Genomic DNA, 17,244 nt, shown 5'->3' on the forward strand with positions numbered 1-17,244 from the left:
CCAAAAGTTCCGACGTGCGCGGGGCTACTCTTTCAACAAAATGCATTTTTTTCTTATTTAGGTTCATTCAAACATGTCAAACGTTGTATAACATAAATCTTTAGGGCCTTTTTCAACCAGAACTCCAATAAGATTCAAGGGGGACGATTGCATTGTCTTTATAAACGCTTCGAAAGGGGAGGGTAACCAGGGGCGCCGGCGTCATAATGGTGATGGCCCTCTCCGTGTGACCACGTTCCACAGCGTGTCATTCTGTCAGTTTTCACAGTAGGAGACTCAAATCACTTTGTAAAGACTGGGGACATCTAGTGGAAGCAATATGAAGTGCTCAATGAACCATAGCTCACGGTGTGATTAATAGGCAACGTGATGATGTTGAGTTCGCAATTCAGAATTCCACTTCCTGTTTCCATCTGTCTCGGGGTTTTGACTGCCATATGAGTTCTGTTATACTCACAGACACCATTCAAACAGTTTTAGAAACGTTAGGGTGTTTTCTATCCACAAGTATTCATTATATGCATATCCTAGCTTCTGAGTTTGAGTAGTAGGCCGTTTAAAATGGGCACAATTTTTTTTCAAAATGCTAGGCGACCGTCAAGAGGTTAAACTCAGACATCTCAAAATTCACAAAGTCAAACACAAGACTGCGCATCTTACCCACTTGACACATCAAAGTAGCCCAAGAAACGTTCCTGAATAAAGCCCTGATCATCCACATACCTGATGATAACTGACAACTGCAAGCAGACTGGTGGCACCATAGGTCCCAGAGCAGTCAGACTGGTGGCACCATAGGTCCCAGAGCAGTCAGACTGGTAGCACCATAGGTCCCAGAGCAGTCAGACTGGTGGCACCATAGGTCCCAGAGCAGTCAGACTGGTGGCACCATAGGTCCCAGAGCGGTCAGACTGGTGGCACCATAGGTCCCAGAGCAGTCAGACTGGTGGCACCATAGGTCCCAGAGCGGTCAGACTGGTGGCACCTTAGGTCCCAGAGCAGTCAGACTGGTAGCACCATAGGTCCCAGAGCAGTCAGACTGGTGGCACCATAGGTCCCAGAGCAGTCAGACTGGTAGCACCATAGGTCCCAGAGCAGTCAGACTGGTGGCACCATAGGTCCCAGAGCAGTCAGACTGGTGGCACCATAGGTCCCAGAGCAGTCAGACTGGTGGCACCATAGGTCCCAGAGCAGTCAGACTGGTGGCACCATAGGTCCCAGAGCAGTCAGACTGGTGGCACCATAGGTCCCAGAGCAGTCAGACTGGTGGCACCATAGGTCCCAGAGCAGTCAGACTGGTGGCACCATAGGTCCCAGAGCAGTCAGACTGGTGGCACCATAGGTCCCAGAGCGGTCAGACTGGTGACACCATTGGTCCCAGAGCAGTCAGACTGGTGGCACCATAGGTCCCAGAGCAGTCAGACTGGTGGCACCATAGGTCCCAGAGCAGTCAGACTGGTGGCACCATAGGTCCCAGAGCAGTCAGACTGGTGGCACCATAGGTCCCAGAGCGGTCAGACTGGTGACACCATAGGTCCCAGAGCAGTCAGACTGGTGGCACCATAGGTCCCAGAGCAGTCAGACTGGTAGCACCATAGGTCCCAGAGCAGTCAGACTGGTGGCACCATAGGTCCCAGAGCGGTCAGACTGGTGGCACCATAGGTCCCAGAGCAGTCAGACTGGTGGCACCATAGGTCCCAGAGCAGTCAGACTGGTAGCACCATAGGTCCCAGAGCAGTCAGACTGGTGGCACCATAGGTCCCAGAGCAGTCAGACTGGTAGCACCATAGGTCCCAGAGCAGTCAGACTGGTGGCACCATAGGTCCCAGAGCAGTCAGACTGGTAGCACCATAGGTCCCAGAGCGGTGGGGAAATTTTTACCCCCTGAAGTCCAGAGTTTTTCCTTATCTGTTAATCTAACCAGGAAAACGCTGGACCCTATAAGGTATGACAGTGATTCATCAGTTTTAAAAAGGTTTATGATAGGACCAGTTTTTCCAAATCAGGTCACATGGTTTTAAAAAACTCCTGAGAAAACTCCTGGCCCTGGGGGGGATGAAAACCCTGTCAAACTGCAGAAACCTTATACTTGCTCATATGAATGATATTTAGACTAGACTAGGATGGGGATTTCTACTACCCAGACACAGATAAACTGATAGACAATAGAACTCACAGGGCTCAGCTTGCTTTATGCATGTTTGCATCATGCAGGCCTATGCAGCTGTAGGCCTTACAAAATATTTACTCACATCTGTCATCGCTATTATGTGGATTGATTAATTCCAGTTAATCATTTTTTATTAAAAACGTATAGGCAGCATAGCCAGCCCAATTTTGAATATAAACTAAATTTGATCACATTCACATTTTCTCCTGACACACAGATGGACTATAAATACATAGCGCTACCATTAGTTACCCTGACCAGATGGACTATAAATACATAACGTTACCAATTAGTTACCCTGACCAGATGGACTATAAATACATAGCGTTATCAATTAGTTTACCCTGACCAGATGGACTATAAATACATAGCGCTACCAATTAGTTACCCTGACCAGATGGACTATAAATACATAACGTTACCAATTAGTTACCCTGACCAGATGGACTATAAATACATAGCGTTACCAATTAGTTACCTTGACCAGATGGACTATAAATACATAATGTTACCATTAGTTACCCTGACCAGATGGACTATAAATACATAACGTTACCATTAGTTACCCTGACCAGATGGACTATAAATACATAGCGTTACCATTAGTTACCCTGACCAGATGGACTATAAATACAAAACGTTACCAATTAGTTACCCTGACCAGATGGACTATAAATACATAGCGTTACCAATTAGTTACCTTGACCAGATGGACTATAAATACATAATGTTACCATTAGTTACCCTGACCAGATGGACTATAAATACATAACGTTACCATTAGTTACCCTGACCAGATGGACTATAAATACATAACGTTACCAATTAGTTTACCCTGACCAGATGGACTATAAATACATAGCGTTACCAATTAGTTACCTTGACCAGATGGACTATAAATACATAGCGTTACCATTAGTTACCCTGACCAGATGGACTATAAATACATAACGTTACCAATTAGTTTACCCTGACCAGATGGACTATAAATACATAACGTTACCATTAGTTACCCTGACCAGATGGACTATAAATACATAACGTTACCATTAGTTTACCCTGACCAGATGGACTATAAATACATAGCGTTACCATTAGTTACCCTGACCAGATGGACTATAAATACATAATGTTACCATTAGTTACCCTGACCAGATGGACTATAAATACATAGCGTTACCAATTAGTTTACCCTGACCAGATGGACTATAAATACATAATGTTACCATTAGTTACCCTGACCAGATGGACTATAAATACATAGCGTTACCAATTAGTTTACCCTGACCAGATGGACTATAAATACATAGCGTTACCATTAGTTACCCTGACCAGATGGACTATAAATACATAACGTTACCAATTAGTTTACCCTGACCAGATGGACTATAAATACATAACGTTACCATTAGTTACCCTGACCAGATGGACTATAAATACATAACGTTACCATTAGTTTACCCTGACCAGATGGACTATAAATACATAGCGTTACCATTAGTTACCCTGACCAGATGGACTATAAATACATAATGTTACCATTAGTTACCCTGACCAGATGGACTATAAATACATAGCGTTACCAATTAGTTTACCCTGACCAGATGGACTATAAATACATAATGTTACCATTAGTTACCCTGACCAGATGGACTATAAATACATAGCGTTACCAATTAGTTTACCCTGACCAGATGGACTATAAATACATAACGTTACCATTAGTTACCCTGACCAGATGGACTATAAATACATAGCGTTACCAATTAGTTACCTTGACCAGATGGACTATAAATACATAGCGTTACCATTAGTTACCCTGACCAGATGGACTATAAATACATAGCGTTACCAATTAGTTACCTTGACCAGATGGACTATAAATACATAGCGTTACCAATTAGTTACCTTGACCAGATGGACTATAAATACATAATGTTACCATTAGTTACCCTGACCAGATGGACTATAAATACATAGCGTTACCAATTAGTTTACCCTGACCAGATGGACTATAAATACATAACGTTACCATTAGTTACCCTGACCAGATGGACTATAAATACATAACGTTACCAATTAGTTTACCCTGACCAGATGGACTATAAATACATAACGTTACCATTAGTTACCCTGACCAGATGGACTATAAATACATAATGTTACCAATTAGTTACCCTGACCAGATGGACTATAAATACATAGCGTTACCAATTAGTTACCCTGACCAGATGGACTATAAATACATAACGTTACCATTAGTTACCCTGACCAGATGGACTATAAATACATAGCGTTACCATTAGTTACCCTGACCAGATGGACTATAAATACATAACGTTACCAATTAGTTTACCCTGACCAGATGGACTATAAATACATAACGTTACCAATTAGTTACCTTGACCAGATGGACTATAAATACATAATGTTACCATTAGTTACCCTGACCAGATGGACTATAAATACATAATGTTACCAATTAGTTACCCTGACCAGATGGACTATAAATACATAATGTTACCAATTAGTTACCCTGACCAGATGGACTATAAATACATAGCGCTACCATTAGTTACCCTGACCAGATGGACTATAAATACATAATGTTACCAATTAGTTACCCTGACCAGATGGACTATAAATACATAATGTTACCATTAGTTACCCTAACCAGATGGACTATAAATACATAATGTTACCATTAGTTACCCTGACCAGATGGACTATAAATACATAGCGTTACCATTAGTTACCCTGACCAGATGGACTATAAATACATAATGTTACCAATTAGTTACCCTGACCAGATGGACTATAAATACATAACGTTACCATTAGTTACCCTGACCAGATGGACTATAAATACATAATGTTACCATTAGTTTACCCTGACCAGATGGACTATAAATACATAGCGTTACCAATTAGTTTACCCTGACCAGATGGACTATAAATACATAACGTTACCATTAGTTACCCTGACCAGATGGACTATAAATACATAACGTTACCAATTAGTTACCCTGACCAGATGGACTATAAATACATAACGTTACCAATTAGTTACCCTGACCAGATGGACGATAAATACATAACGTTACCATTAGTTACCCTGACCAGATGGACTATAAATACATAACGTTACCATTAGTTTACCCTGACCAGATGGACTATAAATACATAGCGTTACCAATTAGTTTACCCTGACCAGATGGACTATAAATACATAGCGTTACCAATTAGTTACCCTGACCAGATGGACTATAAATACATAACGTTACCATTAGTTACCCTGACCAGATGGACTATAAATACATAGCGTTACCATTAGTTACCCTGACCAGATGGACTATAAATACATAACGTTACCAATTAGTTACCTTGACCAGATGGACTATAAATACATAGCGCTACCATTAGTTACCCTGACCAGATGGACTATAAATACATAGCGTTACCATTAGTTACCCTGACCAGATGGACTATAAATACATAGCGCTACCATTAGTTACCCTGACCAGATGGACTATAAATACATAATGTTACCATTAGTTACCCTGACCAGATGGACTATAAATACATAACGTTACCAATTAGTTTACCCTGACCAGATGGACTATAAATACATAGCGTTACCATTAGTTACCCTGACCAGATGGACTATAAATACATAACGTTACCAATTAGTTACCCTGACCAGATGGACTATAAATACATAGCGTTACCATTAGTTACCCTGACCAGATGGACTATAAATTCATAACGTTACCAATTAGTTACCCTGACCAGATGGACTATAAATACATAGCGCTACCATTAGTTACCCTGACCAGATTGACTATAAATACATAGCGCTACCATTAGTTACCCTGACCAGATGGACTATAAATACATAACGTTACCAATTAGTTACCCTGACCAGATGGACTATAAATACATAGCGTTACCATTAGTTTACCCTGACCAGATGGACTATAAATACATAACGTTACCAATTAGTTTACCCTGACCAGATGGACTATAAATACATAACGTTACCAATTAGTTACCCTGACCAGATGGACTATAAATACATAGCGTTACCATTAGTTACCCTGACCAGATGGACTATAAATACATAACGTTACCAATTAGTTACCCTGACCAGATGGACAGGGCACATAGTCTGTATGCAGCTGCTCTTATCAGTAACCTACAGTTGATCAGACTGAAAAATAGTCTAGTTTTCATCCCATACCGCATGTCAGATTTCTAATGTTTAGGTGTAGCCTAGGCTGCTGCAACATTTATGTAATGAGTTTTTGCTTGTGTCTGTCCGGAGGGATTGTGTTCTTTGCTAAATAAATACCAGAGGAAAGTGGAAAGCCTACCTGAGCGCGAGCGGAAAAAATGCGCTGCGTCAACCTCTCTCTTTAATCTAACTTTTAATGGATGATCTGATGGAAGCTATCAAATCATTCTGAATTGATTTTGACATCCCAGAAAAGACAGTCGAAAGTTCCATATGTTCAGCAAGTAAAGCATCGTAACATGCAATTACCTCTGCAAGCTCCTTGTAGTTGCCCTTGTTAGTGGAACTTTCCCTCTCGTTGTGTCCTCTAAAGCCAATTCTTGCTTGCCCAAAAACGCAGTGGTGTTGATAAGCCGCTTGAGAACATCCCTGTTTCTTCTTTCTTTCTCGTTGTGTTGCGCAGTTTGAATACGCAGACCTTTGTCATGATCGATGATGCTTTTTCCCTAGAAGCTTGAATTTGATGTGGGCTCCCTGATTTTGTTTTTCCGTTTAGCTGAATGATCGATGTTCTTCAGGTCACTGTACCCCACCTTTTGCCCGAGGCTCAGACCTTCCAAAAAGCAGGCAAGGCCAGCATTACAGGTGGCTTGATTAAAGGCTTCCTGTTAACCAGCCATACTGTTGATAACAATTGGTGTTGAAGCCCTAAACTTTTCATCCTTTTTCATGAAACTGATCTCAGGCAGAGGTCGACCCTCAGTTTTAATTTGCACCTTTTCCGCGTACCCCAGAGAATGAAAGGGGTTCTTCAACAAAAAGTCAACAACATTTACGGTAACATTGGTGGCGAAAACTGCGCACTTGAGCTGGTAGCTAGCTAGCTAGCTACTGCTACTTGCTACTGAAGTTAGCAAGGCAAAGTGCAATTTATTTCAATAACTGGACACAATAATCTACCTCCTCCGTCTCCTGTAATTTGAGGAAACTCATTTGAATAATATAATATTTAAAAAAAATGCTCAGCTATCACTTCTCAGTCTCCATCCAATAATCTCACCAAGCTTCTCAACACGTTGAACCCCCCATTATGCTCTGCGGCGCAACCCCAATACAAACACACTACATTTATTCTCTGATCCTAATCCTATGATTGGATGGACAACTTGTCAGTTCATACTGCAAAGCTTTGATTGGTTGGAGGTTGTCCTCTGGAAGTGGTCATAATTATCATGTATGTCTATGGAAGGGGGTGAGGCCTTACAAGCATCCTAGGTTTTGTATTGAAGTCAATGTACCCAGAGGAGGACACAAGCTAGCTGTCCTCCGGCTACACCATGGTGCTACCCCAGAGAGTGCTGTTGAAGTTACTATAGACCTTCATTTTAAAACAGTTAAAACAGAGTTTTAATAAATTATTTGGTGACATATGAATATATTTAGTCTAGTTGTATCTAAACAGGATAACTTTTTCAATGTTTAAAAAAAATATTTTTTTTATGAAATTTCACTGAGGAGGATGGTCCTCCCCTTCCTCCTCTGAGGAGCCTCCACTGACTGATACTGTCTCTGCCTCTGTCACACGCTCCCCCCTCTGCTGGCCTATTACAATATTACTGATACTGTCTCTACCTCGCCGTCCAACCAAGGTGCAAGACGTTACTGGATCTGTCAAATATATGGAAACCACATATTGAATCTCTCAAGATATCAACCCGATATTGAAATAGGGGCCTCATAGAAGGTGTTCCTCCACTTCTGTGAATGTGTTAGGCCATGATAGTAGTGTATAGGCCTATAGGGGAGAGCTGTTTGTATTGTGCAGAGGTCTACAGGGGAGAGCATTTATTTTGTATGGGCAGACCCCTATAGGGGAGTGTAGTATTATCTTTACATTTTCAGCATGGGCCTGAACCTGTTTGTGTATAGACCCAGTTGGTAGTAACATGGGCCAGACAGAGGCTGTCATAAACAAACACCTCCTGCTTCCTGTGTGCACATGATGTTATGATCTCACTTCAACTGAACCTGTGTAGTCACTGGTCAGGACTCAGACTAGCTCTCTCCCTCTCTCTCCCTAAACCGCCACACGTCCTGATTTTCCTCGTTTCTCTCTCTCTCTCTCTCTCTCTACAGTACATACTAATACACCTAATACTCATCTCTTTTCATTCTGTGTTTCCATCTCTTTGTTTTGACCACTGGGGAGGTCCAGGGGACTGAGGCGCTGGTGTAGAGTGGCCTTGGGCAGGCAGAGAGGGAGCAGGGAGGAGGGAGGACTGGAGCTATAGCTGGAACAGGGGTGGGGTAGAGAGGGGAGGCGATGGGGCAGTGGGTTGGTGGAACAGACGGTCCTGGTATTATGGAGACGTCGGAACTCATAATGTTGACTAATGGTTTGTTAAGAAAGTGAAAATGGGTCCCTGGGAGTTTGCATGTAATTTTCCTGATTGGCTTTTAACACAGGGCTGAGTGCTGGGCGAGAGAGGTGGGAAGGGGAGGGGAGGCGATTTATGTCGATGTGTGTGTGTGTGTGTGTGTGTGTGTGTGTGTGTGTGTGTGTGTGTGTGTGTGTGTGTGTGTGTGTGTGTGTGTGTGTGTGTGTGTGTGTGTGTGTGTGTGTGTGTGTGTGTGTGGTGCCGCACCGCAGGAGCAGCTGTGTTCGGGCTCACACACCTCATCTGTCTCTGGGCTGCCCTGGCTAATGGAGAGCCCATCCCCCACAGGCCCAGATCAAAGCCTGGGGCCGGAGTGCACTGTCTGGGGGCCTGGGGGAGAGGAACCTGGGGTTAGAGTGCACTGTCTGGGGGCCTGGGGAGAGGGACCTGGGGTTAGAGTGCACTGTCTGGAGGTCTGGGGAGAGGGACCTGGGGTTAGAGTGCACTGTCTGGGGGCCTGGGGAGAGGGACCTGGGGTTAGAGTGCACTGTCTGGGGGTCTGGGGAGAGGGACCTGGGGTTAGAGTGCACTGTCTGGGGGTCTGGGGAGAGGGACCTGGGGTTAGAATACACTGTCTGGGGGTCTGGGAAGAGGGACCTGGGGTTAGAATACACTGTCTGGGGGTCTGGGGAGAGGGACCTGGGGTTAGAATACACTGTCTGGGGGTCTGGGGAGAGGGACCTGGGGTTAGAATACACTGTCTGGGGGTCTGGGGAGAGGGACCTGGGGTTAGAATACACTGTCTGGGGCCTGGGGGAGAGGGACCTGGGGTTAGAGTGCACTGTCTGGGGGTCTGGGGAGAGGGACCTGGGGTTAGAGTGCACTGTCTGGGGGTCTGGGGAGAGGGACCTGGGGTTAGAATACACTGTCTGGGGGTCTGGGGAGAGGGACCTGGGGTTAGAATACACTGTCTGGGGGTCTGGGGAGAGGGACCTGGGGTTAGAATACACTGTCTGGGGCCTGGGGGAGAGGGACCTGGGGTTAGAGTGCACTGTCTGGGGGTCTGGGGAGAGGGACCTGGGGTTAGAGTGCACTGTCTGGGGGTCTGGGGAGAGGGACCTGGGGTTAGAATACACTGTCTGGGGGTCTGGGGAGAGGGACCTGGGGTTAGAATACACTGTCTGGGGGTCTGGGGAGAGGGACCTGGGGTTAGAATACACTGTCTGGGGGTCTGGGGAGAGGGACCTGGGGTTAGAATACACTGTCTGGGGGTCTGGGGAAGAGGGACCTGGGGTTAGAATACACTGTCTGGGAGGTCTGGGGAGAGGGACCTGGGGTTAGAATACACTGTCTGGGGGTCTGGGGGAGAGGGACCTGGGGTTAGAATACACTGTCTGGGGGTCTGGGAAGAGGGACCTGGGGTTAGAATACACTGTCTGGGGGTCTGGGGAGAGGGACCTGGGGTTAGAATACACTGTCTGGGGCCTGGGGGAGAGGGACCTGGGGTTAGAATACACTGTCTGGGGGTCTGGGAAGAGGGACCTGGGGTTAGAGTTTGAGTCTGTGGGGTGGAAGTGAGAGAATCTTAGGGCAGGTGTACCCTAACAGGCCAAGGGCGAGTGTCGAGAGGGCTTGAATACAGGCTTTCCAAGAGATGAGAATTAAAAATGTGTTTTTAATTGACCTACCTGGTAAAAGAAAGGTTAAGTAAAATTGAAAAATGGGTAGTGAAAAGAAGTGATGAGTGAAAATAAGAGGGGTTTGGAAATGGGGTTGATGAGTATGGACTTAGAGGGGTACAGTAGCTATAGAGAGGGGTTTGGAGTTGGGGTTGATGAGTATGGACTTAGAGGGGTACAGTAGCTATAGAGAGGGGTTTGGAGTTGGGGTTGATGAGTATGGACTTAGAGGGGTACAGTAGCTATAGAGAGGGGCCAATGGGGAAAGGGAGGTGTGGGGAAAAGGGAAAGGCAGATGTCCAGATGGAGGGAGGAGTGGAGGGGTGGAGGAGTGGAGGGGTGGAGGAGTGGAGGAGTGGAGGGGTGGAGGGGTGGAGGGGTGGAGGGGTGGAGGAGTGGAGGGGTTGAGGAGTGGAGGGGTGGAGGGGTTGAGGGGTGGAGGAGTGGAGGGGTGGAGGAGTGGAGGGGTTGAGGAGTGGAGGGGTGGAGGAGTGGAGGATAGAGAGACCCAGCAGAGCCATTTCAGTTCCCCTCACAGTGAGAGCTGCATTCCTCACTTCTCCTCTCCACTCCTTCACCAAGCTGCCCAGATGTCAAATTCTCCCCCTCTCTCCTTCTCCCCCTCTCCATCTCCCCCTCTCTCCATCCCCCCTCTCCATCTCTTCTTCTCCCCCTTCTCCATCTCTCCCTCTGCTCCCCTGAGAGCCATAAAAACATGATACTACACAGCAGTGGTCTTTCAGAGTGGAAAACAGGCAGAAAATGAAAAGAACAAGAGGGAGGAAGAAAAAGACAGGGACGGTGGTATTGTACTTTTCTTTCTCACCTCCCGAATGTTTTCCACCATGTGAAGAATTCTCCTTTTTCTGAATCCTGTCTCTGTAAGATGTGATAATGCGTACACAGGGGTTTAAGATACCAACTCCACTCCCTGACAACAAGCATGTTCTTTTACTTCCCTCTCATCCTTTCTCATCCCTCGTTCTCTCTGCCTGTTGGTCCGTCGTGAGACTTCACCAAGCGCAGTTAAAAATAAAGAATAAAGTAAACAAACAGAATCCTACAGAGGGAAGACAAGGTCATCTATAGTTTACCTCTACACTGACACGCTGACTGCTCTGGAGGCAGGGGAGAGAACTTTGCAGATCAATAGTCTCCCCATCCATGCCTGGATGGTGTAATCAGGGGGCTGTGTGGGTGTGTGAGAGAGGGAGAGAGAGAGATGAGACGTAGAGGCTCCCTCTTTTCCTCCTCCCCTCCCTCTTTCCCTCTCTCCTCTCTTCCCTCCTGTCCTCCTAGTTGGCTCTCAGCTGTCAGACAGGCCTGTGATGATCAGGAAGAGATTCAATCACATACCAGTCTCTTAGCTCTCCCTTTCCTTTCCACTCCTTTCTCTTTCCTCTTCCGCCCGTTCTTGATCTCGTTCAGACATGGCCTTGCTGTCCCTGTGGTGAGCTGTCTGGCTGGTTAGTTGTGTTCCAGACAGAAATCATCTATGGGATATTGTTTACTGCTTTGTTAACTTGTCATGGAACAAACATATTCTGGAAGCATAAGTCTAGTAGTCCCATAAGCAGTAGGTCTTACCTGTCCCACCCCTGAGAGGTAGCGTACTGTACGTCAGTCTGCCACTCTATTACAGATAACAGACAACCCTCCAAACCACCCCAAATACACTGTCACTTGCTGTGATATAAAAATCTGTCCTTAACTAAGACTCTAAACCTCTCCACCACCCAAAATACTCAGCCTCAGGTTGGACTTGACTTCCTGCTATTCTGATTAGTTTATTTACACTACAATAAATACACCCCTCTATGGGAGTCTCTATGGCAGGACCAAGCTGGTTTCCTGTCCGGTGTTGGCGTGTATCCCCTAGGCTGTGTGTGATCAGGTGCTATGGTCCCAGTTGTCCTATGGTTTGTTTTCTGACTCACAAACATACACATACATGCGTACATACATGCACGCGCGCACACACGCACGCACCTATTCATGCCATTATTCCGAATGGCTCCAACACACACACCCATAATTGTTTAGTATGAGTCAGGGTTGTTGTTGATGTGACCTAAGTTGGTCTGACCTACAGTAACCTGACCCTGCCTCATGGGGAGGAGGTGGACTTGTTGATTTGGATGTTGATTGGATATGACTGTAGCAACAGCTGCTTTGCCTGGTGTCAACTAAACACAATACAAAACAACATAATGTTGTTGACTCAGCAGATGTGGAGATTCTCCTGGTCTGGAGTTATTGACTGGTTGGTTTAGCAGACGACTGTCTGTCTGTACAGCCAGAGGAAACATGGTCAGGGTTAAGGACAGACTCGCAGACACAGTCCTCTCTACCTCACTCTCCTTCTACCTCACTCTTCCCTCTCTCCCTTCCTCTTCTACCTCTCCCTACTCCCTCTCTCCCTTCCTCTTCTCCCTTCCTCTTCTACCTCTCTCTACTCCCTCTCTCCCTTCCTCTTCTACCTCTCTCTTTCCTCCCTCTCGCCCTTCCTCTTCTACCTCTCCCTTCCTCTTCTACCTGTCTTTTCCCTCTCTCCCTTCCTCTTCTACCTCTCCCTTCCTCCTCTCCCTTACTGTTCTACCTCTCTCTACTCCCTCTCTCCCTTCCTCTTCTACCTCTCTCTTTCCTCCCTCTCGCCCTTCCTCTACTCCCTCTCGCCCTTCCTCTACTACCTCTCCCTTCCTCTTCTACCTGTCTCTTCCCTCTCTCCCTTCCCCTTCTACCTCTCTCTACTCCCTCTTTCCCTTCCTCTTCTACCTCTCTCTTCCCTCTCTCCCTTCCTCCTCTCCCTTCCTCTTCTACCTCTCCCTTCCTCCTCTCCCTTACTGTTCTACCTCTCTCTACTCCCTCTCTCCCTTCCTCTTCTACCTCTCTCTTTCCTCCCTCTCGCCCTTCCTCTTCTACCTCTCCCTTCCTCTTCTACCTGTCTTTTCCCTCTCTCCCTTCCTCTTCTACCTCTCTCTTTCCTCTCTCCCACCTCTTCTACCTCTCTCTTCCCTCTCTCCCTTCCTCCTCTCCCTTCCTCTTCCACCTCTCTTCCCTCTCTCTCTTCCGCCTCTTCTACCTCTCTCTTCCCTCTCTCCCTTCCTCTTCTACCTGTCTCTTCCCTCTCTCCTGTCACTCAAATCTCCACAGAACAGTACCTCAAGCCATGCTTTTCGTCCTATAATTTATTGTTCACGGAACAGCATGAATTTTGATTGGTTTAGATAATGATTTGGTTTAGATTCTAATCCGATAAGACTGCAGTATTGTTGAAATTCTAGTATTTTATTAGAAAATAATGTAATTATACAAAAATCTATGCTTGTTTTGTTAATAATAATATTGTTAGAGATGTCTAAAACGTAAATGTTGAATCTATACATTACAGTTTCCTTTTTCTTTGTCTCAAAGCCCATTCAACATATACATGTTTGGAGCTAGATTGACGTAATGACCTAGAAACAGTGCAGGCAGTCATATTGGGAAATCATCACACTTAAATTGTGTGTGTGGCTTTCACTGGGAGAGCTTGTCGATAACACTCTGCAACAGTACAGGATTGTGGGTAGTCCCTTCTCTCCACTGGTATATCCTTCTGGGGAGACCCGTGGTGCATGTGTGTCAGAGTGTGTGTGTGTGTGTGTGTGTGTGTGTGTGTTTTTATGTGTCTGTGTGTGTGTGCATGGGGAAATGTGGTTTACAACCTCTGTTCTTTCTTTGCAGCATGTTATTTTATGAGCTTGTTTTCTCAATAATAACAGTTTCAGTCCCTGATGTGATTTGCAGAATCCAGCGTGCTTGTGGTGGAGGTGTACCTTTCTGGGCAGGCAGACAGAGTTGTGTATCAGCTGAGTGGAGGGAGGAAGTACTGTTATTTCCGTTCCAAGGCTGACCATGCAGCTCTTTGAGGGGACTGTGTCCCATGTAACCCCCCTCATCACAAGGAGATCAAGTATGGCTAGTGTGCCAAACGGCTAACCATGCATGTCCTTTCTCTCCCTCTCCCCCTCCCTCTCCCCCTCCACCTCCACCCTCTTCCAGGCCAGCCAACCTGCTTCTGGACAGGAGTAGTTCTGAGGTGGTTCCATCGTTGGACACCATGGGGGATTGGCTGGACAGCGTGAGGACTCTGCCCTGTAAGGAGGCCTTCTCTGGGGTCAGCTACAGCTCCTGTGACACCCTGCCCAAGACCTCCGCAGAGTAAGACTTCTTCTTATGACGCTCTGTAGTAACACTCAGACTCACGCTTACAGGACTCACTGAAGACTCGCTGAGGAACCAATGGTCCAGTGAAATGTACCTTTTTTTGGCTTGTCCAGCCAGTAGCAAAATGCAAGTTGTTGTATAATATGATTTAACTTTGTATATAAAAAATAATATTTTACAAAATATGGGAATACCCTGAATTTTTTCTGTGAGTGCAACAGGGAGCGAGGCCCTAACAGTGATTTAAAGAGCTCAGGCAAGACACTTAAAACAGGACGTTTCCCTGAGAAAGTCTCTCATGCCACAGCAACCCAGATTTAATACAGCTCACACCCACCCACACTGAGACCCCAAAATGTTAACAATCTGCCTCCATTACTCAGGGCACCACTGTGGGTCTAATCTGTTAACCATGGATAGCAGCGTTTGATTGTAATCTGTAATGACAGAGCTTTAGCCATGCTACGCAGAGATCAACCATACCGAGAGAGAGGAGAGAGACATCTTGTAAAATCTAAACTCTAGTTCTGACAGGATCTACAGGCTGTGAACAGCTTTAGTAGAGTGGATCTGGCAGGATCTATGATCACAGCCCCCAACTCATCGCAACCTCTCTCTCTCATAATAAACCGCTATTTGGGCTCACGACTCCATGTTGCTCATATAGGTTTCATGGGAAATGCAGTGATTTGGCCCGCTGGAGGCTTTCTCTCTCTGTCCCTTTCTTACTATCTAATTTCCATCTCTCATTTTCCTCTCGCCCTCAATCTCTTGCTCTCTTTCTCTCCCTATCCCTCCCTCCCTCCCTCTCCCTCTGCGGAGGATGTGGCCTTTGGGGACCTGCTGTTGTGTTAATTGATGAGGTATTTGACAGTGTAAATAATTTGACAGTTGTAATCAGGCTGATCAAAGCAGATGTCTGGGTGCTATGCTCTGGTCTCCCTAACACACTGGTCCCTTACACACAGTCACTACACACTACACACAGTCACTACTAACAAAAGGCCCAGGCAGTAATTACCACGTTGCCTTTTGTTCTGTTGTCAATATAAATAATGAAATGCAAATAGCGTACTAGAGTACCTCCTCACCCATGGCCTAGTTTAATTGCCTGAGAGAGAGCTTGATCTGTCCAACAGAACAATGCCTTATAAGGATCTCTCTCTCTCTCTCTCTCTCTCTCTCTCTCTCGTCTAGTATCAGCTGGTTTCTCTAATACTGTTGTAGCAGCATATTCTCTTACAGGAAGAGTTTTTTCTCAGGACAATTAATAAATGAATCAATTTCATCAATGAGAGCTTCCCTTAAACCAATCACTACAGAGGCACAAAAAGGCTTGTTTTGCAGACTCAGTAGAAATACCACATACAGTATTGATGGAATACATCACAGATTAACTGTATAGCCTACACATGGTTTCTGCTAACAGGATCATTCTGCAGCATCTCTGATTCTCCTCTCATGGATCATAACTGGATCAAAACAGGAATTGGATCATGTGTGTGTTTTAATCCTCCAAGGGTATACCTCTGACACACCCAGCCCTTGACCGTAGTATATCAGTCTATTGATTAGTAGTATCTTAATCCAGTCCTTCATATTCAGCAGGAGACCACCCCTGGCCCATGCTCTGACCTCTGTCTTCCAGACTAAACGAATCAAACTCTATACCACTCTTTAATCCACACATTATACTTTTAATGAATGGACAGAGATGTGGGTTCTGGAGGACGGGTGGTCCAGCCTAAGGCATCAGACTTCCTTCCCTCTGCCATTCTCTTCTCTGTCTCTCTGTTTCTCTGTCTCACTATCTATGATGGGAAACCTGATGAGTCAACTCTAACCACGTCTAGTAACACACAGCAGCAGGAATGAAGTCTCTGTATGCTCTCAAAGTGAAGAGCCTCTTCAGAGTTCTAGATGAGACAGGCCTTTCTGTCTGAGTGGCAGTTAGCTGCTCACTGTAAACACTACCACCATATCCATTATGGTTCTCATTGATCATGTGTCAGAGGAGGAATACAGCGGTCATGAGTTTGGGCCCTGGTCTACTTAAACATAACCACTGTTATCCATTTTATTGCATGAGTCATTCACTGTCTAGACTGTTTTCTATTTATGCGTCATACTTTATGTAATCATGTTTTATGTCGTTTATTTACTACATTTATTTCTTTATTTGTTTATTTGTAACATGCTGTTCAGGGTGTTAACGCTGTGTACCCATTGCCAGTATGGCTGTGTGACATCCATTAGCCTGAGAAACTTTATTCCCATTCCCTGGCCCTGCCTCCTGCCTGTCTGTACTGTAGAATCTGTCTGACGGAGGTCCACCACCACGTCACAGCAGCCACCTGCCCAGAGTGGGAGCCTTCAATGGGGATCACCACCCTCTAACCCCCTCTCCTCTCCATCCCCTACTCCAGAGACACCGGATGGTGGGTGGACCCCTGTGCACTGTCTGGCTGCCCTCCAAACTAGAACCCCATGCTTGCATCAAAATAACTTTATAAGGAGTTTTCATGTTTTGTGTTGTGTGCACCCTACAGACTAGCAGAGAACTGAAGCTCAGTG

General features: G+C 45.5%; 1 protein-coding gene across 2 annotated transcripts in view; it reads left to right on the forward strand.

Moving 5' to 3' along the window:
- Positions 1–17,244, forward strand: part of epha3 (eph receptor A3) — a 147,784-nt gene that overhangs the window by 123,673 nt on the left and 6,867 nt on the right. Inside the window, exons 16-17 of one of the 2 annotated variants that reach the window (XM_045704677.2) lie at positions 14,506–14,664; positions 16,983–17,108. In XM_045704677.2, the coding sequence (XP_045560633.1) occupies positions 14,506–14,664; positions 16,983–17,067 (244 nt within the window). In that variant the 3' untranslated portion in view covers positions 17,068–17,108. The remainder of the gene's footprint in view (positions 1–14,505; positions 14,665–16,982; positions 17,109–17,244) is intronic. The other variant, XM_045704676.2, reaches the window with a different exon arrangement.

The sequence above is a fragment of the Salmo salar genome, chromosome 21 (genome assembly GCF_965601325.2).
Source record: "Salmo salar chromosome 21, fSalSal1, whole genome shotgun sequence".
NCBI classification, from domain to species: domain Eukaryota; kingdom Metazoa; phylum Chordata; class Actinopteri; order Salmoniformes; family Salmonidae; genus Salmo; species Salmo salar.